This window comes from Colobus angolensis, unplaced genomic scaffold, assembly GCF_000951035.1.
Source record: "Colobus angolensis palliatus isolate OR3802 unplaced genomic scaffold, Cang.pa_1.0 Scaffold172, whole genome shotgun sequence".
NCBI classification, from domain to species: Eukaryota; Metazoa; Chordata; class Mammalia; order Primates; family Cercopithecidae; genus Colobus; species Colobus angolensis.
The window spans coordinates 4,604,536-4,622,787 of record NW_012114844.1 but is presented as its reverse complement, the minus strand read 5'-3'; the positions used below and the strand labels follow the sequence as shown (position 1 = coordinate 4,622,787).

Below are 18,252 nucleotides of genomic sequence, written 5' to 3'. Positions count from 1 at the left end.
CAGGGGCGTCCGGGGCACTCTGACCGGCCTCGCCCGCCCGCCCGCAGAGACAAGATGGTGAAGGAGACCCAGTACTATGACATCCTGGGCGTGAAGCCCAGCGCGTCCCCGGAGGAGATCAAGAAGGCCTATCGGAAGCTGGCTCTCAAGTACCACCCGGACAAGAACCCGGATGAGGGCGAGAAGGTGCGGGGCGGCGCGGGGCGCGGGTCGGGCTCCCGAGGGGCCGAGGGTTATTAAGCCAGGAGCATTGAAGGCGGTGGGAAACTTGAGCCGCGTTTGTTGGGGAGGCCGTCGCCAGGCGCCTGGGGGCCAGGCCGGGGCAGAGGTGGCGCGAGACCTGGGCGCCCTGTGGCGCGGTCGGTGGAGGGCGCTTCGCCCGCGGAGGAGGCATGTGGTGCGGCACTGGGGCCTCTCGCGAGTCCCTGCCGAACCCATTCATTCCTCCATTAGCTCCACAAGTGTTTGGGTAGCCCCTGCAGTGCGCGCTGGACTCGGGCGTCAGGGAGGCGCAGGGGCTGAACCCAGTTCTCATAGGGTGTGTTGGCGTTCCTGTGGGAGAGGCGGCCTGGAAATCGGGAAACTGAGGCACGCACAAACAGTTGTGTACTTGCTGGGAACGACTGGCTCATGTTCTCTGTTGATGCATAAACCCTAGGGATGAGTGTCTTTAATCTGAGCCGGTACCTTGGACAAATGCCGTGCCTCTCTTGAGAATGACTAGCTGGATTTGTTCTGTGCACCTGCTTCCTACCTGATAAAAGTGTCAGATAGTGAATAATTCCATTTTCTTTATTAAACAGGAACATGGACATGTGCAGCCTGACATTAGCTTGTAGTCATATTCTGGGTTTTCGGTGACAAGTGACACACAGTTGATCATAAGTACCAATCATAGACTGAAAATGCTCTGCATTTTAGAGACAGAAGTTAAAAGCTTTTCCATCCTGTTTACAGAAAGTTTGCTTTTTATCTCTAAAGAGGCTCATGACCCACCTGAATAGGTGAATTGAAGGAATGAGGCGTTGCAAGGAAAGGCTGCTGGCCCTCCCATTCCTCCTTTCACTTCTTGCCATTTTCTTATAAAACTTTGGTTGTCCCGCATGGGTCTTGAGAGGTGGGGCCTTTATAGTAGCTGATAGCAGTGTCGCCTGGGCCACTTTTGAAGCCACACTGATCACCCATGTAGCATTTAAGACCTTTGGAAACGACACTGGAATCAAAATACCTGTCTGCATTAGTTATTCCAAACTGGAGAAAGCTACTTCAGGACGGTCTGGCTGAATGGCAACAGTGATGGAATATTTATATTTAGCCACATGTGCTGAATGTGGCTGTCACAAGTTTAGAATGCTTTCGTGTAAGACCATTTGTCTGTTACTCACTTGCGTTCTTTCTCATCTATATTTAGATGGCTTACTGTAGCTTTTAAAGGCACTGGCGTTTTACATGGTGCTAGTGATTCATCCACCTGCTCCCTACATTCATTGTAGTCTGCTTCTGATAGTCTTGTTTAAGGAGAGCTTCTAGGCTTCTAATTTCACATTTCAGCAGGCTGGCTAAAGACATGTGGGAAAGCCTTCTGACCCTGGTTTCAGGTCAAATCTCAGCACTCAGAAGAGTAAGTTCATGCCTCTGTGTGTACAGTTAGAGCTGAATGTGCTTTTGTTGTTCTGAAGCTTTTATTTTTAAAACATTAGACTTGACCTGTACTACATGTATGTAGGTTTCACCCTGTCAATACCTGTCTGGGCAGGTTGTTTGGTTTGTTTTAAACTAATATTTATTTATAGCCAGGCACTGAGTTAGTGTCGCATAAATGAGGCCCTTGGCAGTGAGGTCTGGCAAGCCCATCTCAGCTTGGAGGGAGGGATTCTGTGATGTGCCTGTTGCCAGGAATACTTTCCTTCCCCTGCCTTCACGGAAGGGGATAAAACTCCTTAGTTCTCAGCTAAAACATCCTCCAGGAGGCTGCCTTTGCCTCGTAGACTGAACCACAGGCCCAACATGCATCCTACTTTAATGGTGACTACTTGTTTGATTAACTGTATTCCTTTAAAGGTGATTACTTGTTTGATAACTGTATTCTCTGCCATAATATAAGCAGGGCAGTGACTGTGCCCCCATGGCCACTTACGGGTTGAGTAGCTAGCTGTGCAGGGTAGGTGCTAAAATGTTTGTTAGCTGGCTGAGTAAATGCACTTTAAAAAATTGTATGTAGGAGAAGAGGGCTCTATAAAGGCACAGATTGGAAGGGAAATTGCAGTGAAGGAATATTGGAAGGAGAGTGGCAATTTAGATTGGGAATCAAAGAGGATGAGGAGACTGGGGACACAATTTATAGAAACTGCTATAAAGTTCCCCAGAGAGAGCTCATTCGTTCATTTGTTCATTCATTCAACAAATACCTTCTCTTCTGGTCCCCACTGTGTGCTGGGTGTACCGTGCAGGCCTTTTGTGAGTGTGTATATGAGTCTGTGCAGTTCTTTTCTACTTTATCACAGGCAGAACATTTAAATTTTTTTCCCTCCTAAGTTTGTCACTGTATTATTAATGTCTCTTCAAAAATAGACTATGCCGGTTCTTTAGCCCTTGCTGGGACAACTGAGAAGCCCGTTGGGGTGTTGGTCTTTGTTTTTTGCCCTGTTGTCCCCTGTTGCTAAGCATTGGGGCAGCTTGTGTTTGTTGGGCACTCTGTATGGAGTCTGTACTTATCTGTGGCTGGGTTTTTTTTGCAAGACGCATGGGTGGTAGGTAGTGGGTCACCAAGATAGTCTCTTTCAGGGGCAATGATGTGGGGTATATTCTTGGCTACTACCCTGTTGAGATGAGTTTGATCTTTTGGTCAATTTCATTGTAACTTTTAGTTTGAATGATAGATTTTCAAGTTCAAAAATCAAAAGATAGCAAACTGTGCAGAAAATTTTAGAACACAGAGGAAAACCTACCAAGTACACATTATCCTAACCACTCTGTGCTGCTTTCCAGGCTTTCCCCAGGAAGATCATACATGGCCATCCTGATACATAGACATTTTGTTTTCTTGTTTCCACTTAATATTTTATTATAAGTACTTTTCTCAAGTTGTTACATAGTCTTCAAAGCCATTTTCCCCTCAGCTGTATAGTAATCCTGTTAAGATTCTGTGACAAAGATCATGGCCTGAAAGGCAAGCTGGTCATAGCACTTGTCTCCCACTGGGAGAAGGGGGTCCAGGCTGGGAACTGAATTAGACTTTGAAGTCCCGGGACCCTAGAGGATGGACTCCCTACTGGTAGTTGGAACCCCCATCCCATGTGAGGTCTGGCCTCTGACTGAATGTCCCAAGCAACTGGGTACTCCTTTTCCGTTCTTAGATAATTCTAAGTATAAATGTCATGTGAGTATCCAGGGTATTTGGTGAGTGTTTCCAGTGGACATTCCCATGAAGCTTATTTTCCTAGTCCTGACCTGCAGATACATGCAGAAACTCTCTAGGGGCAGCCTGGCCTAGATGCTTTCTGATCTGTACCAGGCACCCAATGCTTACACCGTATCTCAGGTTTTCTGCTGAGGAAAGGGGTAGTAGTGAATGGTACTTACTTCTTCGCAGAAATGGTATGAGAATTAACATATCGAAAGATCTAGCTGACTTATGTATGATGCTGACATCTTTTTAATCCTTTTCTAAATTGTACAGTTTTTTAGCTATTCTTTATTAGCTATTATTATTATTAGTTACTTATTAGATTTCAATCAGGGATTTGTAGAACAAAGGAATTAATGCCTCAAATTCCCTTGTTCTCTCAAATTCCTTATTTCATGGCACTTTTTTTCCCTGAGTATTTTGTGAAGCCAGCTGCATTATAAGATCTGTATATCTATATATCCATATATGTCTCTCTGACTAAACTGTAGCCTCTGGAGGGCCAAGACCGTACCTCATTTATTTATGTCTGAGTTCCCAGAATCGAACCATTCATCTAACAGGTATTTACTAAGTGCCTTCTACATGCCAGGCATGGTTCCAGGCTCAGTTAGACAGCAGTGGACAAAACCCCCCATCTTCACGGAGCTTATGTTGCAGTGGGGGCTACATAAGCTAAGCAATAGATGATACAGCTTGTTGGAAGGTGGTTAATGCTATGGAGAAATATGCAGCAGGGGTGGGGGGTGGGAGGGTCTGAGGTGGGTTTGCAGTGTTAAAGCTGGATCACCAGGAGGCATCCCTGAGAAGGTGGTCTGTGAGCTAAGGCTGGAAAGAGGTGAGTGGGGAGGCCAGACCAGGCTGAGGTGCCTCTGAGGCTCAGGCTGCAGAATTGAGGAACAGTAGGGAGCCTGGTGAAGCTGGCACAGAATTGGGGTGGGGACGCACAGGAGGAGAGGAAAGTAGAGGTGCCAGGTTGGGCTTATAGATGAAAGTTAGGACTGGCTTTTACTCCCAGTGACATGGGCCGCCTTGTAGAGGTTTGAGCAGAGAATTGACCCAGTTAGTAGGCTCGAACGGAGAACACACTGAAAGCTGGGGCAAGAAGGGAACATGGAAGACCAGGGAGGAGGCCACTTCAGTAGTCCAGGCCTGAGATGGTGCCTTCTGCCAGAGTGGATGTGGTGTGGTGAGAAAGAACAGATCTTGCATGTTTTAGCATTCCGATTTTATTTTTAAAATTTCCATATACCTGCAGAAAACATGAGTGGTACAATGAACACCTATGTATTCTTCACCTAGCTTTACCAGTTGTAAATAAATTGTCACATTTGTTTTATCTGTTACTATTATTATTACTGTTGGCTAAAGCTTTTGGGAGGAAGCTACCTGTAGCGTAACCTTTCAGCCCTAAGTGCTGCATGTTTCTCTTAGGCACAAGGACATCCTTGTACATAACCATAGTGCAGTTATCAAATTCAAGAAGTTTAACATTGAGAACAAAGATTCACATTTCTCCCGTTGTTCCAATAATGTCCTTTGTAGCCATTTTTTTTTCCCCCAGTGCAGGATCTAATCCAGGATCACACATTGTATGCATTCCTATCTTTTAATTTTAGAGTATCTCTCAATTTGGCTTTTCTGATTCTTTCATACAATTGGGTTCCAGTGGTAACTCTTTGGCAGGAATGCTACACATGGGATATTATGTGTGTCTTAGGGTACTGGAGATGCAAATATGAAGATAGCATCTGTGGGATTTGTTGACAGGTGAGATTGGCATTGCCAATAACTGTGATATGGGGAAGACTATGGGCAGCATGGGGCTTTTGGGGGAGGATCAGGAGTATAGGTTTGTATACAATGTCTGGCACGTGGTTAGGTGCTCACAGATGCCTGTAGTTGAATTTCATGCTAGTAAACTAATGAAATCATTCCCATGAGGAGGTGAGCCAGTGGTAGTGCCCAGAGTCCTAGCTTTATCTGGTTAGAGATTCAGCCCTGGCACTATCTCATGGTATCCTAGCTGGACTCGACTTCCTGTCTGGTGCAGCCAAGTTAGGGAGAAACTTTCCTTCTCTACTGCCTTCTCTTCCTTGTTCTTGTCATGTCCCTTTCACCAGTCCCTTAATAAGTTTGCTCTGTGTTTCCCACTTTACCAAAGGTGTAAGTAGACAGGCAAGTCAGGTTCCAGGTAGAGGATGTATAGACTGGCTAGTTTAAGGGTTTGGGGGCAGAATACCTCTGTTACTTTGTATGTTTATATGGCAGGTTTGCTTAACAAAACAACTGAAACCTCTCTCTTTTTAAAAATCTCTCTCTCTCTCTCTCTTTCTTTTAAAGTTTAAACTCATATCCCAGGCATATGAAGTGCTTTCAGATCCAAAGAAAAGGGATATTTATGACCAAGGCGGAGAGCAGGCAATTAAAGAAGGAGGCTCAGGCAGCCCCAGCTTCTCTTCACCCATGGACATCTTTGACATGTTCTTTGGTGGTGGTGGACGGATGGCTAGAGAGAGAAGAGGTAAATGCTTTTAAAGAAACAGAAATAAGTTGTATGGTTTCCACAATTGTATATGTTTTTGGAATCAGGATAGATCATGCTTTAAAAGGATATGATTGGACCAGGTGCAGTGGTTCATGTCTGTAATCTCAGCACTTTGGGAGGCCAAGGTGGGAGGATCGTTTTAGGCCAGGATTTCAAGACCAACCGGGGCAACATAGTGAGACCCCCCCCATCTCAAAAAAATAAAAATAAAAAATTTAGCCGGGCCTGGTGACTCATGCCTGTAGTCTCAGCTACTTCTTGAGAGGCTGAGGCAGGAGGATGACTTGAGCCCAGGAAGTCAAGACTGCAGTGAGCAATCCAGCCTGCATGACAGGGTGGGGCCCTGTCTTAAAAAAACAGACAGACAAAAAAAAAAAAAAACAAGGTACAGTTGCCATGTTTTGGGATCATTAACTTTAAAGAGTTTATCACTTGTCTAGTGCTCAGGCTACCTGGAAACTCCTGGTAAATTTAGTAATTATCTGACATCCTCCAATACTATATGAAGGAGCGAATGGAGTGGTGGATAGAAAAGAGGAAGGTCAAGTTCATCATGCCTTCTTTTCCTCTGTTGTTGGGGTCAGGCACCAGTGTGTGTTGAGGGATGTAAATGACGCCTCCTGTGGTTGTCAGGGATCCTTTACCAAGAGTGTTCCTCTCCCCTCTTGCCCACCCTCCCTTTGTGGCCTTCCATTTTCCCTGACCTGGGCCTGGGCTGCAGGCTCTCTAATTCTAGGTGGGTACCCTTGCCATGTTCAGTATGGCCTCATTTCCCAGCCTGCTCAGGGGATTTTCTAGGTAACAAGTTTTACCTCTTTATGTTTTGAAATCTTTGTAAATGACCTGCCTTTCTTTTCAGAATGCATTATGAGTAGTAGCAGCTTCATCCCCAGGTGAATGAGGAACTTAGCCCTTAGCTCAGTGGCCCCAGGCCACTGTTTTGACTTTCGAGGTTTGCTCTTCCTAATTTTTCTGCATCTCACCTTCTGCCAGGCTATAGGCTGTTACCTCTGTTGTGAGTAGTTGCTAATGTTAGTAGTTGCTAATAGACTAGTTCCCATTCCCCCTGTTTAGTTTACTGTTGTCAGGCTGCTTTGAATCTTGAAACCAGAAAATTAAGCAGGCTTATTATAATTCTGGATAAAGTCAGAAGAAATGAGCTCTGCCTTGGAGTTTAAGAAGTGTGGTTTTTGAGAGACCCCTAGATAAATGAAGCAGCACCTGTTATCACATTGTAATTGACTTTGAGCTTTAAAAAGCTTGGTTGTCAATTCTGTGAACACAGAGTGCTGAAAATCACAAAGTGTTTATTAGGGAAAAATCCTTCCCCTGTCCTTTGAGCATATTGCCTGCTCATATAATTGATGGTGTGGATGTGATTAAAACTTTGGATATTCTCTTGTCCAGCTCCCTCACTGTCTTGAGATGAAAAACTTATGCCCTTAATTAAGTCATCTCTCAAAGTTGGCAGCCAGTAAACCAGGACAGCTCGTCTCAGTGACTGCAGGAGCTCCACGGGCAGCAGGGAGGGTCTTGATGCTGTCAGTCTTGACAGGCTGGCAGGCGCTGGAGCACACCCCCACCCTGAGGACCAAACACCCACCGTCCTGAGTGCAGAAGCAAGATTTTGGCAGAGGAAAGAATTCCCATTTGGCCACCAGTTACAGAAGGGCTCAGAAAGTAAAGTGCTTTATGCCCAAGGAAGAGTTTCAGTGAAAGATCCAGAGACTTTGGCTGTCACAGATTTATGTATAGAAAGAACTCCTTTCATGGGGAAACTTAACCAACTTCGTGGGTTCACACTGCTTTCGGTTTCTCAATTAGTGCTCTCCCTGTCCTCAGATTTGTTCTCCAAAAATAAAGGTGGAAAGTCTTTTTGTTGGCCTCTATAAATGATTAATTAGCTCATAGCTAGAGAGGGTATTAGCTCTTGTTATTGGCTGAGGGCCAGAAGGATGGGCTGGGGTAATAGAAGCATTGCTTCCTGCAGGGAAGGGAGTGCATGACCCAGCCACAGTCTTGAATCTCTGGAGATTTCATACAACTAAGGGTCATATGGGTGGTATTTAATACAGTGGTATATTTCATTCAACGCCACTAATTTTTTTTCTCCCTTGCTAAGGCAAGAATGTTGTACACCAGTTATCTGTAACTCTTGAAGATTTATATAATGGAGTCACGAAGAAATTGGCCCTCCAGAAAAATGTAATTTGTGAGAAATGTGAAGGTAAAAATTAATTTTTGACTGAACCTCACAGTTCTGATCCCTTAGATTCAGAAACAATGCTTGTTTTAGTTCAGGGAAAATAAGTTATCTTATTTCAAATGCAAGGGTCAAGCAGAGATTACAACCAGGTGGCCTGAGGACCACATCTCTTTGCCTGAATGAATGTTTTCTTCGGGCTGCACCTCTATTTGACATGTTGACAACTATTTCTAAAAATTAAAAATCAGACACTTGACCTCATCTAGGGGGTTGGCTGGCAGACTTTTTCTGTAAAGAGCCAGATTTTAGGCTTTCCGGGCCATGGAGTCTTTTGTAACTAGTTCACTCTGCCATCATATTACATAAATGAATGGACATGCCTGTGTTCCAGTAAAGCTTTATTTACAAACCCAAGCAGTCTGGCCATGGTTTCTTGACCCCTGACTTAAATGTACGTATAATTATTGTAATTTTTTAAAAATCTGAGTTCTCAAGAAAAGCCATGTCTGGTTACTCCAGCCTCACATTGTCCCACAGAGAGAATTGGCTGAGCTGGGTAGCTGCTGCTATTGACAGAGCTTTTGTTCTCTAGATCTCCACAGCCCCAGCCTCCTCATTCATCTGTAGGCCTATGCAGGTTCCACCTGGGGTGGAAGAAAACACACTTGATGAAGCTAAGGTAATAAATTTGGATTGATGCAGCCAAAATCACACATATGTTAACATCTGGATGTTATCTGCTTGGCTGGACTCCTCCAGGCTCTTCTGCATTGTTTTTTGATTGTAAATAGAATTCTAAGCCCAATGTCCGATGTGAGGGTTCCCTACCCTTCTGCTGTGGCGCCCAGCAGGGACACTGGTAAGGGCAGAGCATGGCCCTCACTCCTGCCTCCCCCGACCCTGCAGGTGTTGGCGGGAAGAAGGGATCGGTGGAGAACTGCCCGCTGTGCAAGGGGCGGGGGATGCAGATCCACATCCAGCAGATCGGGCCGGGCATGGTGCAGCAGATCCAGACCGTGTGCGTTGAGTGCAAGGGCCAGGGCGAGCGCATCAACCCCAAGGACCGCTGCGAGAGCTGCAGCGGTGCCAAGGTGATCCGTGAGAAGAAGATTATCGAGGTACATGTTGAAAAAGGTGAGGCTGCGCAGAGCTGGTGCTCCACACTGGCTGGAAATGCTGACTGGATGCTAATCGTGGGATAATCAGGGAAGTGAGCTGTATCACAACATGTATTGGGTGTGCCATGAATTCCTCTTGTTTCCCGGTCATCTTCTCTCCACCCTTCCTGGCCTTATTTCCATTCCATGTCACCTGCCAAAGTGTTCTTGCTGAGGTTTACTTCCTTGAGATCACAGACAGCCTCTTTATGAGATTTTCTAATGCTCTGAAAGTCTTACTTGGCCTTGGTTTTGGTTAGTTGCCATCTCCTGACATTCTCAAGCCATTCCTCTAGAATCTTTAGGAGTGCCTTCCTGGTTGCTTCCAATGCTCATTGGCCGTAAGGGCTTGTGTAAGTATTTGTGGCTGCATGTTCCCTTTCTCTCCACATTTCCCCATCTGGTGCATCAGATTCCCCCAAATACAGCACCTTCTCCTGCTATTCATTTTGCCTGATGCTATCATTTTAAGGCCTTTTTCCATTTTAGCTGTCCTCCAAGTATTCCCTGATGATTCTGTGGCTTTCCAATCCAGTGAATATATCCTAGATCAGATACGAGACCAAAAGTAAAAGAATTAACACCCAAACCAACACAGGTGTTAGTAAAGGACTTACTGTTTAAACATGCCTGAACCCTGTGCCTTGAGTGTGCATAATGACTTATTAGAAAAGGCAGGGCTGGCTGACCCCCATCAGTCCTGAGTCATGCACCCTGTGCCCCGGGAAGTGGGTGGTGACCCCATGCTGGCAGTGTGGCATCACAGGCCCGGGGAAGGGAGTGCTGTGGAAACCTGGGACGTAGAGCCACATTCCCCGTCTCCCTGTGCATGCTGGGCTTGGCCCCACATTATGCCAAGGGAAGCGGGACCTCTTTTCTCATTGGCCATCCTAGCCACCCCTCCCTGCCTTGTGCCTGCATGAGGTTAGGAGGCTTGATGAATAAAGAACCCCTGAAAGACTCTGTTCCTTCTTCAGAAGCTTTAAGGAAGCATGGTTTGTATGAGAAATGGCTAATCAGAAAGGGATGATGTTTCATAGGTATGAAAGATGGGCAAAAGATACTATTTCATGGAGAAGGAGATCAGGAGCCTGAGCTGGAGCCTGGTGATGTCATAATTGTGCTTGATCAGAAGGATCATAGTGTCTTTCAGAGACGAGGCCATGACTTGATCATGAAAATGAAAATTCAGCTTTCTGAAGCTCTTTGTGGCTTCAAGAAGACGATAAAAACATTGGACAATCGAATTCTTGTTATTACATCCAAATCAGGTAAAGTTTCAAATGTGTGTTTCCATTGACGTTCTGTATGTTTGGCATAATTCTGGCAAATTAGCCTGATTTTTTTTTTTTTTTTTTGAGACGGAGTCTCGCTCTGTCACCCAGGCTGGAGTGCTGTGGCCGGATCTCAGCTCACTGCAAGCTCCGCCTCCCGGGTTTACGCCATTCTCCTGCCTCAGCCTCCCCGGTAGCTGGGACTACAGGCGCCGCCACCTCGCCCGGCTAGTTTTTTGTAGTTTTTAGTAGAGACGGGGTTTCACCGTGTTAGCCAGGATGGTCTCGATCTCCTGACCTCGTGATCCGCCCGTCTCGGCCTCCCAAAGTGCTGGGATTACAGGCTTGAGCCACCGCGCCCGGCCCCAGCCTGATTTTTTTATTGCTACATAATATTTTACATATTGATGGGGTGCATGTAATACTTTGTCCCATGCATAAAATGGGTAATGATCAAGCCAGGTGTTTAGGGCATCTGTTGCTTTGAGTATTTCTTATTTGTTTTGGGAATAGTTCACTTGATTTCACATTTAAAGTCAAATTCTGTTACACAAATTAGTATGACGTGATTTTCTCCAAATTTAAAGTTATCCCTAATGACTCTGGATAATTTATAAAGTCCTTTTATATTCTCCTAGAAAAATAATCGGTTGGGGGGAAAAGTCTCAAATAAGAATCTTGGGGCTCTGAAATTTTAGATGAAGTCTGCCAATTAAACTTAAATTTTTAAAAATTTATTTTTGTATAAGAAAACAGCTTAATAGGTGGTGTTTTTCTATCAAGTGGTGATTTGTGCTGATTCATCCACATGTTCCTGTAGCGTCTGTGGTTCATTACATGAGTTACATTTTAAAGTAGAATTTTCCTGTAAGAAAGACTTTGCCTATCAGCTTATCCTTGGAGGTTTCCACAGGAATTGCTGGTCTGCACACACCCATGGGAGCCAGAGGGAGATGCCTCTGGGCTGAAAGGGTTCCTGAGGGCCTGAGCTCAGCCCCCAACCCCCTTGTAGACATTAGGGGGCTCATCTCCTAGGAGGGCTTCTGTGTTCGCTGCAGTGAGGGTCTGTGTGGGCACCAGAGCAACTGCCTAGAAGGGGCTGAGAAAGGAGAGAGGCCAGGCCAGAGACCTTGACTTGAAGCTGCTTCTGAATAGCACTAAGGTCAGCTGTGCATAGCAAAGAATGTCTGGATGGGTGTGGTGGTGGCTACGCCACCGAAGCACCCTGGGCCCCAGCACCAGCCATTTGCAGTGTTGCTGTAGTCCCCTCACTGGCCGTGGGGCTGGGATTACCTTTTCCTATGGCCATTTGAAGTTTGGGGCAAAAGGGGTAGGTTCAGGGCAGGCAGGGAGGTAACCAGCCAATAAGCCTGCCCCCAGGGCAGTGGCAGCTGGAGATAAGACTCAAGTCCAGTGGGGTGACTGAGGCCTGGGCTTCTGTTCCCTCCCTGTCCCTTTCCCCCTTCCCCTCCTTGCCTGCTTTCCTCTTCCCAGCCTTGTGCTCTTTTTCTCTTTCCTCTCTTGGATTCTTGCAGGTTCCTCCTTTCCTGGGGATAATAGGAAGCAGAATTATATATCCAAGCCTTGATCAGTTTTTGGGATTTTAAAATAAACTTATTTGGAAACAATTTCAAGCTTACAAAAAGTTGTAAATACAAAAATAGTCCGAGGTCCACCCATATATGATTTGTCTGATGTTAACATTTTACTCCATTTGGTTTGTCATTTGCTCTGTGTCTGTTTTTATTTATTTTTAAAATTTGTTCATTTATTTTTTGAGACAAGGGTCTCACTCTGTCATACAGACTGAAGTGCAGTGGCGTGATCTCAGCTCACTGTAACCTCCACCTCAGCCTCCCAAGTAGCTGGTGCTACAGCCACATGCTACCACGCCCATCTAATTTTTATATTTTTTGTAGAGATGGGGTTTTGCCATGTTGCCCAGACTTGTGTGTGTTTTAATACATAATCAAGGATTGGGGGAAGAAGCCCTGCAGTATAATGCAAAATTTGCATGAAAATTTAAAATAAAACACCTACCCTTAGGCTTCCATAGACCTCCCAAGGCACCCATTTCTTCCCTCGAGAAGGAGTTTGAAGATCACAGTTTACATGAAGCCCCAGACCACTGGTTGTGAGCTCAACACCCTGGCATTGTGTCCAAGATGCCCTTACATGGTCACAGCCCAGATCCTAGCCCTCCTGAGCCGGGGCTGGGCGGCATCTGTATGTAACTTCTTTGGGAAAGACCATCCTGTCCACGGGTGGACTGTTTGAGGCTTGGGCCCTGCCAGGGGTCAGAGCCCAGTGTTCCTTGCTGCCTCCGCTGACCCCAGTCTAGGGAACCGGGAGCCAAATGGAGTGAGGGTGGCGGAGAAAAAGCCCCAGAGGGAAGGAAGTGGCAAATCCTAAGAAACCTATTTCCTTCTTTATTATAAGGAAGGGTGGAGCATCCAGGAAACCTGCCGTTGGAGAGTTCTTTGGGGATTTGTTTTCCTTTTTGTTTTGTTTTTGCTTTTACTTTGTTCCCTTGTGCACCCTCTCCTTTTTTCTTCACCCCTCTTTTGTGTTGGCTTATTTCTTGTTTCTCCATCTTCTCTCCTCCCTCTTCCTCCTCTCTTCTGCTGTTGAAATGCCTTCTTCCCTAGAGCCCTTTAGCCTGTTACGAGCATTGCTGAGGATTGGATTAACTAAAAAAGTGATTTTGGAGCCACACAAGGGTGTGATGGCCCTGCCTGCAGGCGGGTATTTACCTGCCGGGAGAGCCGAAATAGTGGTGGTCTTCTACCTGTAGTTTTCCACGCTTGGTCAGTTTCCCACCTCGCAGTAAGCTAGAAGCAGAAGCACGGGGAGTAGAGCTTGAGAGCAGCAAGAAGTGACACCTGATAGGAATGGGGAGACAGAAAAACCAGTCATGTGTCACTTAATGATGGGGCTACGTTCTGAGAAATGCATTGTTTGGCGATGTTGTCGCGGTGTGAACATCATAGAATATACTCGCACAGACCTGGATGGCGTAGGCTGCTGCACCCTAGGCTGTGTGCCATAGCCTGTTGCTCCTGGGCCAAAACCTGCATAGCAGGTTGCTGTACTGAGTACTGTTGGCAGTTGTAATACGATGCTGAGTATGTGGGTATCTGAACGTAGGAAAGGTGCAGTAAAAGTTTGGTGTAATCTTTGCAACCATCTTCATAAATGTTGACTGAAAGGTCACTATGCTGTACATGACTGTATTTCTTTTTTCTTTTTTTTTTTTTTGAGATGGAGTTTTGCTCTATTGTCCAGGCTGGAGTGCAGTGGCACAATCTTGGTTCACTGTAAGCTCTGCCTCCCGGGTTCACGCCATTCTCCTGCCTCAGCCTCCTGAGTAGCTGGGATTACAGGCACACCCCATCATGCCCAGCTAATTTTTCTATTTTTCTTTTAGTAGAGATGGGGTTTTCACCATGTTGGTCAGGCTGGTCTCGAACTCCTGACCTCGTGATCCGCCCGCCTCGGCCTTCCAAAGTGCTGGGATTACAGGCGTGAGCCACCGCGCCTAGCCATGACTGTATTTCAGAAAAAGAATAAACAGGAACACAAAAAGCCAGCAATCTGGAGCAGTTTAGCTAAGGGGTTGCTGTCCTGCGCAGTCAGTAGGCTCTGAAGGCCATGTCTGAGCCACAGCCCTGCCCGTGAATGAACCTCAAGGATAGTCATTGGCTTACTTTATTTTTAAAACCTGCTCTTTAAAGATTTCCTCTTGAAGAGAGAGCTCACTTTCTAGATAGTTCCATATGGAAGTGGACTGCTGAATAAATTGTTTTGATTCCCCTCTACCGTCTCCCCCATTTTTTCCAAACATTTCTTTGTCTTTGTCCATATTCATCGCCGAGCTGAAGAGTATACTTTATCAGAAACCCTTCTGTCCCTTTCCTTTTCCATGCTTAGAGGGAAGTTTCTGACTTGGGAGAATGCCTCAGAGTTCTTGGGGTCTGAACTCCCCTGATGCCTTGCAAAGTCACGTAGCTGTAAGACCCAGCGGGTGCCAGCCGGGAGGGTGACTCCAGCTCAGCAGCGTGTATGGAAGTGCATTTTGACCATGAAGGAGATTGCCTGTGGCCAAGTCACCTAGTGAGCTCCCTACCAAGGAACCTGGGTGTCACCTACAGGTGGCCAGGAGTCAGTTTTTATGCCAGGCAGGGGACTGGTTGGACACTTGAGGCTTCTTCCTGTCTGTGAGGAGCATTCCTGTTCCCCTTGTGGTAGGGATACCTGTCACCCCACGAAGGGCCAGAGTGATGGTTGTTGGCCCCATTTTATGCAGACTTGGGTGTCATGACTTCTGGTTCACTTGTTTCAAACCTACCTGTGATGCTGCCCCCTTGACACACTGCTGGAGCCCAGAGCACGGGACAGGGGAGCAGGCCAGAGTCCCAGCCCGAGCCCCACCCCCAGGCAGTACCTGACAAGGATACCTGGGATTGGGGCCAGCTTTCCAGTCAGATGCCACACTTCTTTTGCCCAGTGCCACGGGGCGCTAGGACCTGCCTCAGGCTCTCCCGTGAGGGAGAACGACCTCTGCAGGCCCCTCTGCCTTTCTGCTTCATAATTGACCCTTTCTCTGGCAGGTGAGGTGATAAAGCACGGGGACCTGAAATGTGTGCGTGATGAAGGAATGCCCATCTACAAAGCACCCCTGGAAAAAGGGATTCTGATCATACAATTTTTAGTAAGTTCACTGTGTTTCATTGTCGTGGACATATTATTAAATGCCTTAATTGGAAGGGGAATAAACAGCCACCTTTCTTTCCCACCTCACCCTTTACAGGTAATCTTTCCTGAAAAACACTGGCTTTCTCTGGAAAAGCTTCCTCAGCTGGAAGCTTTACTGCCTCCTCGACAGAAAGTGAGGATTACAGATGACATGGATCAAGTGGAGCTGAAGGAGTTTTGTCCCAATGAGCAGAACTGGCGTCAGCACAGGGAGGCCTACGAGGAGGACGAAGACGGGCCCCGGGCTGGAGTGCAGTGCCAGACAGCATGACGTGGCGTGGGGCTGTGTGGCCCTGCTGGACTAGCACATGATGAATGTAAAGTTGGCACAATGAAAATGGATCGCTTTAATGGCCTCATGTTTGGGATGTCCTGTGTACGTGTTCAGCATTCTTAATTGCTGAGTGTCTTTTTGGTTTTTATTTTGGTTGTAACTTAAGTTATAGCTTAATTTATATTTAAATGTTTTAAGTGTAAATCACCTCTAGTCTGTATATGGAATCTGTTCATTTCTATTTTCAGGATATACTTTTTGAGATGTCAGTAATTGCACCAACACTTTGTGCTTCTAGTGGCTTTGCCATAATTCAGTGTCACCAATAAAGCACAGCCCAGTTAGCAGCTCAGCCCCCTAGCAAACCCCAAGGCACAAAGTGGGCATCCTGGCCCATCTCTAGGTCTGTGGTTTCTCCCCCGTCCCTTGGCAGAGTTATTGAGGGCATGATCTCAGGGCTGCTAAGATAACATTTCTGAGGATTCTAGACGATCCTCTTAAAGAACAAAAGCACATCCATGGATCGGACATGGCTGCCTGTGCCTGCTTAACAGGGCCAACTTAGTTCCTACTGTTCTGCGCCCTTCAATGGATGGAATGTGAGTGTGTCTGATCATCTCTCTTGGAAGTTTTCTGAACCTTCCAAGCTCTGTGGTGAGGACAAACCAGTGTTTTGAATCATATGCTGATAACTGTTTGCCTGTGACCCTCACACCTTGTTCTTCATGGTTTTAATGATTTTCTGTTGACAACTTTTGCAATGCTTTCCCACCAAAGTGCTTACTTGTAAAGAAAACTAAATCCTTCTGTGTCCCCGGCAGCCTCAGTGCAGCAACGGAAGCCGAGGGAGAATGCTGCTGGTTTGGCCCATGGCACAGCCAGCTTCTCTGACCAGTAATCTGGGGTGACTTGAGGGTCTGCAAAGGCATAGAACCCCCCAGTGTTTTCCACCTTATTCTCCCAGATTCAGCTCCCTTCCAAAGGATTGTTCCTCTCATTGCACAGTCATATTACAAAGGGCTTCCTGCTCAAGTGATGTTTTGGTAAGAACTGCTCTGAGTTCCACTGTGGATTACAGTTTGTATGGACTACTACTGTAAATTATAGCTTGTTTGGAGGGATGTCAGTCATTATTTTATTCCTGACAGGTAGACTACAATCCGAACTTAGGGTTACCTCAGTCTTTAGCCATTACTGCTTATTTCTTGCCCCCAAGTCACAAAAAACTTGTAAGCTGCTGGGTTAAAGCAGAGGCCACCTGTCAGATCTACCCTACCCTTATTTGGTTACATGGCACCTGAGAGTTTCACTCAGACCAGGGATCTTCCTTAGGAGGGGCAAAAAGCAGATCAGACCATGCAGAAGTAGGGTGAACCAGCTGCACGGACCAGGCTCCCACAGAACATTGCTAGCTAGTGAGGCATAATTTGCTCAAAGTATAGAAACAGCCCACCTATGCCCACTTTGACCATGGGTCAGGATAGATATAAAATCACTTCTTCCAACGAAGCCTAAGTGAAAAATCTATTTGTAAATGGACCACAACTCCGGGGTGTTGTTTCTGTGCTGTGACTTCCTAATTATTGCTAAAGAACTACTGTTTCGTTGGTGATGGAGTAAAATTACATTCAGCTCCTTCTTGTCATGTAAGAGGAATTTGGAGGGTGTTGCTTAAAATTTTATTCCACCTGTACATTTGTCACTTTAAAATTAAAATTGAGCTGGTATGAGAGACAAGTGGCTTTTTTCATTTTTTTGAGAGCTCAGTGTTAAGTGCCAGCTTGCCTCTCATTGGTTGATATAATGGAATGAAGTTTCCACCCTCATGGAGCTTTATTTTGGGGATGGGGTGAATGCAAACAAAAAGTGGTAACTGTATGAAGAATAAGAGGAATGGGAGTAAGTAGAAGGGAAAGGGAAGAAGGCCTCTACCAGGAGCTGGCATCTAGGCAGAATCCTGGATGCAGTTGGGGAGCAGACGTCCGAAGGTCTGGAGGGAAAACATTCCAGGCAGAGGAATGGCAAGGATGATGTGGTTACAGGAGGGTGAGCAAGGCAAGCAGGAGGAAGAAGCAGGGGGCTATGACAAAAAGGGTGAGCTTTATTCTGAGGGCAGTGAGTCGTTTGGGGAAAAGCACATGATCTGACTCATAAGCATATTAAGTTATGATCAATAAAAAGCAACACTCTTCCAAGTGTTTAGCTACTTATATCTTTCTCATTAACGTTGAGTCTCAAGGGGGCCGATGAGGAGGAAACTGTGAGGTACAGATACTCTGAAATAACTAAGGCAGAGCTACTGTTCCACGGAATGAGGCACAGGCTTGAGCCTAGGCATTATTAAGGCAGCAAGAATAGCAGCCTGCCTTCCAATACCCACCTAGTGAGTTAAGAGACCTCTCTGAAATTAATAAGGGGAAGGAGGGCTTGGCAGGGGACATCTTTAATACATCAAGTAGAAGGATGCCCAGATAGACAGGAGTACATAATGTTCCTATGCAGTCAAATATACTCTTTCCTTCAGGACTCCATTCTAAAATAGATTAGCTTCTTTATCACAGCTCTGGGGAGCTCGCTGCTGTATCTCACTGCATGAGTCAATTCCCTGGAAAAGCCTGTCTTTCTAAGCCGG

The 18,252-nt window shown here is 46.1% G+C and overlaps 1 protein-coding gene across 2 annotated transcripts; it reads left to right on the top strand.

The window, feature by feature from the left end:
* Positions 1–6: 6 nt before the first annotated feature.
* DNAJA4 (DnaJ (Hsp40) homolog, subfamily A, member 4) lies at positions 7–17,354 on the top strand. Of its 2 annotated transcripts, none has more exons than XM_011938419.1 (7): positions 7–186; positions 5,750–5,930; positions 8,077–8,181; positions 9,067–9,294; positions 10,358–10,588; positions 15,202–15,302; positions 15,402–17,354. In XM_011938419.1, the coding sequence occupies exons 1-7, from the start codon at positions 55–57 to the stop codon at positions 15,615–15,617; spliced, it is 1,194 nt and encodes a 397-aa protein (XP_011793809.1). In that variant the 5' UTR covers positions 7–54; the 3' UTR covers positions 15,618–17,354. The 2 variants fall into 2 exon arrangements, with proteins under 2 accessions (XP_011793809.1, XP_011793810.1); XM_011938420.1 differs by lacking the exon at positions 7–186 and adding an exon at positions 1,512–1,621.
* Positions 17,355–18,252: the final 898 nt, after the last annotated feature.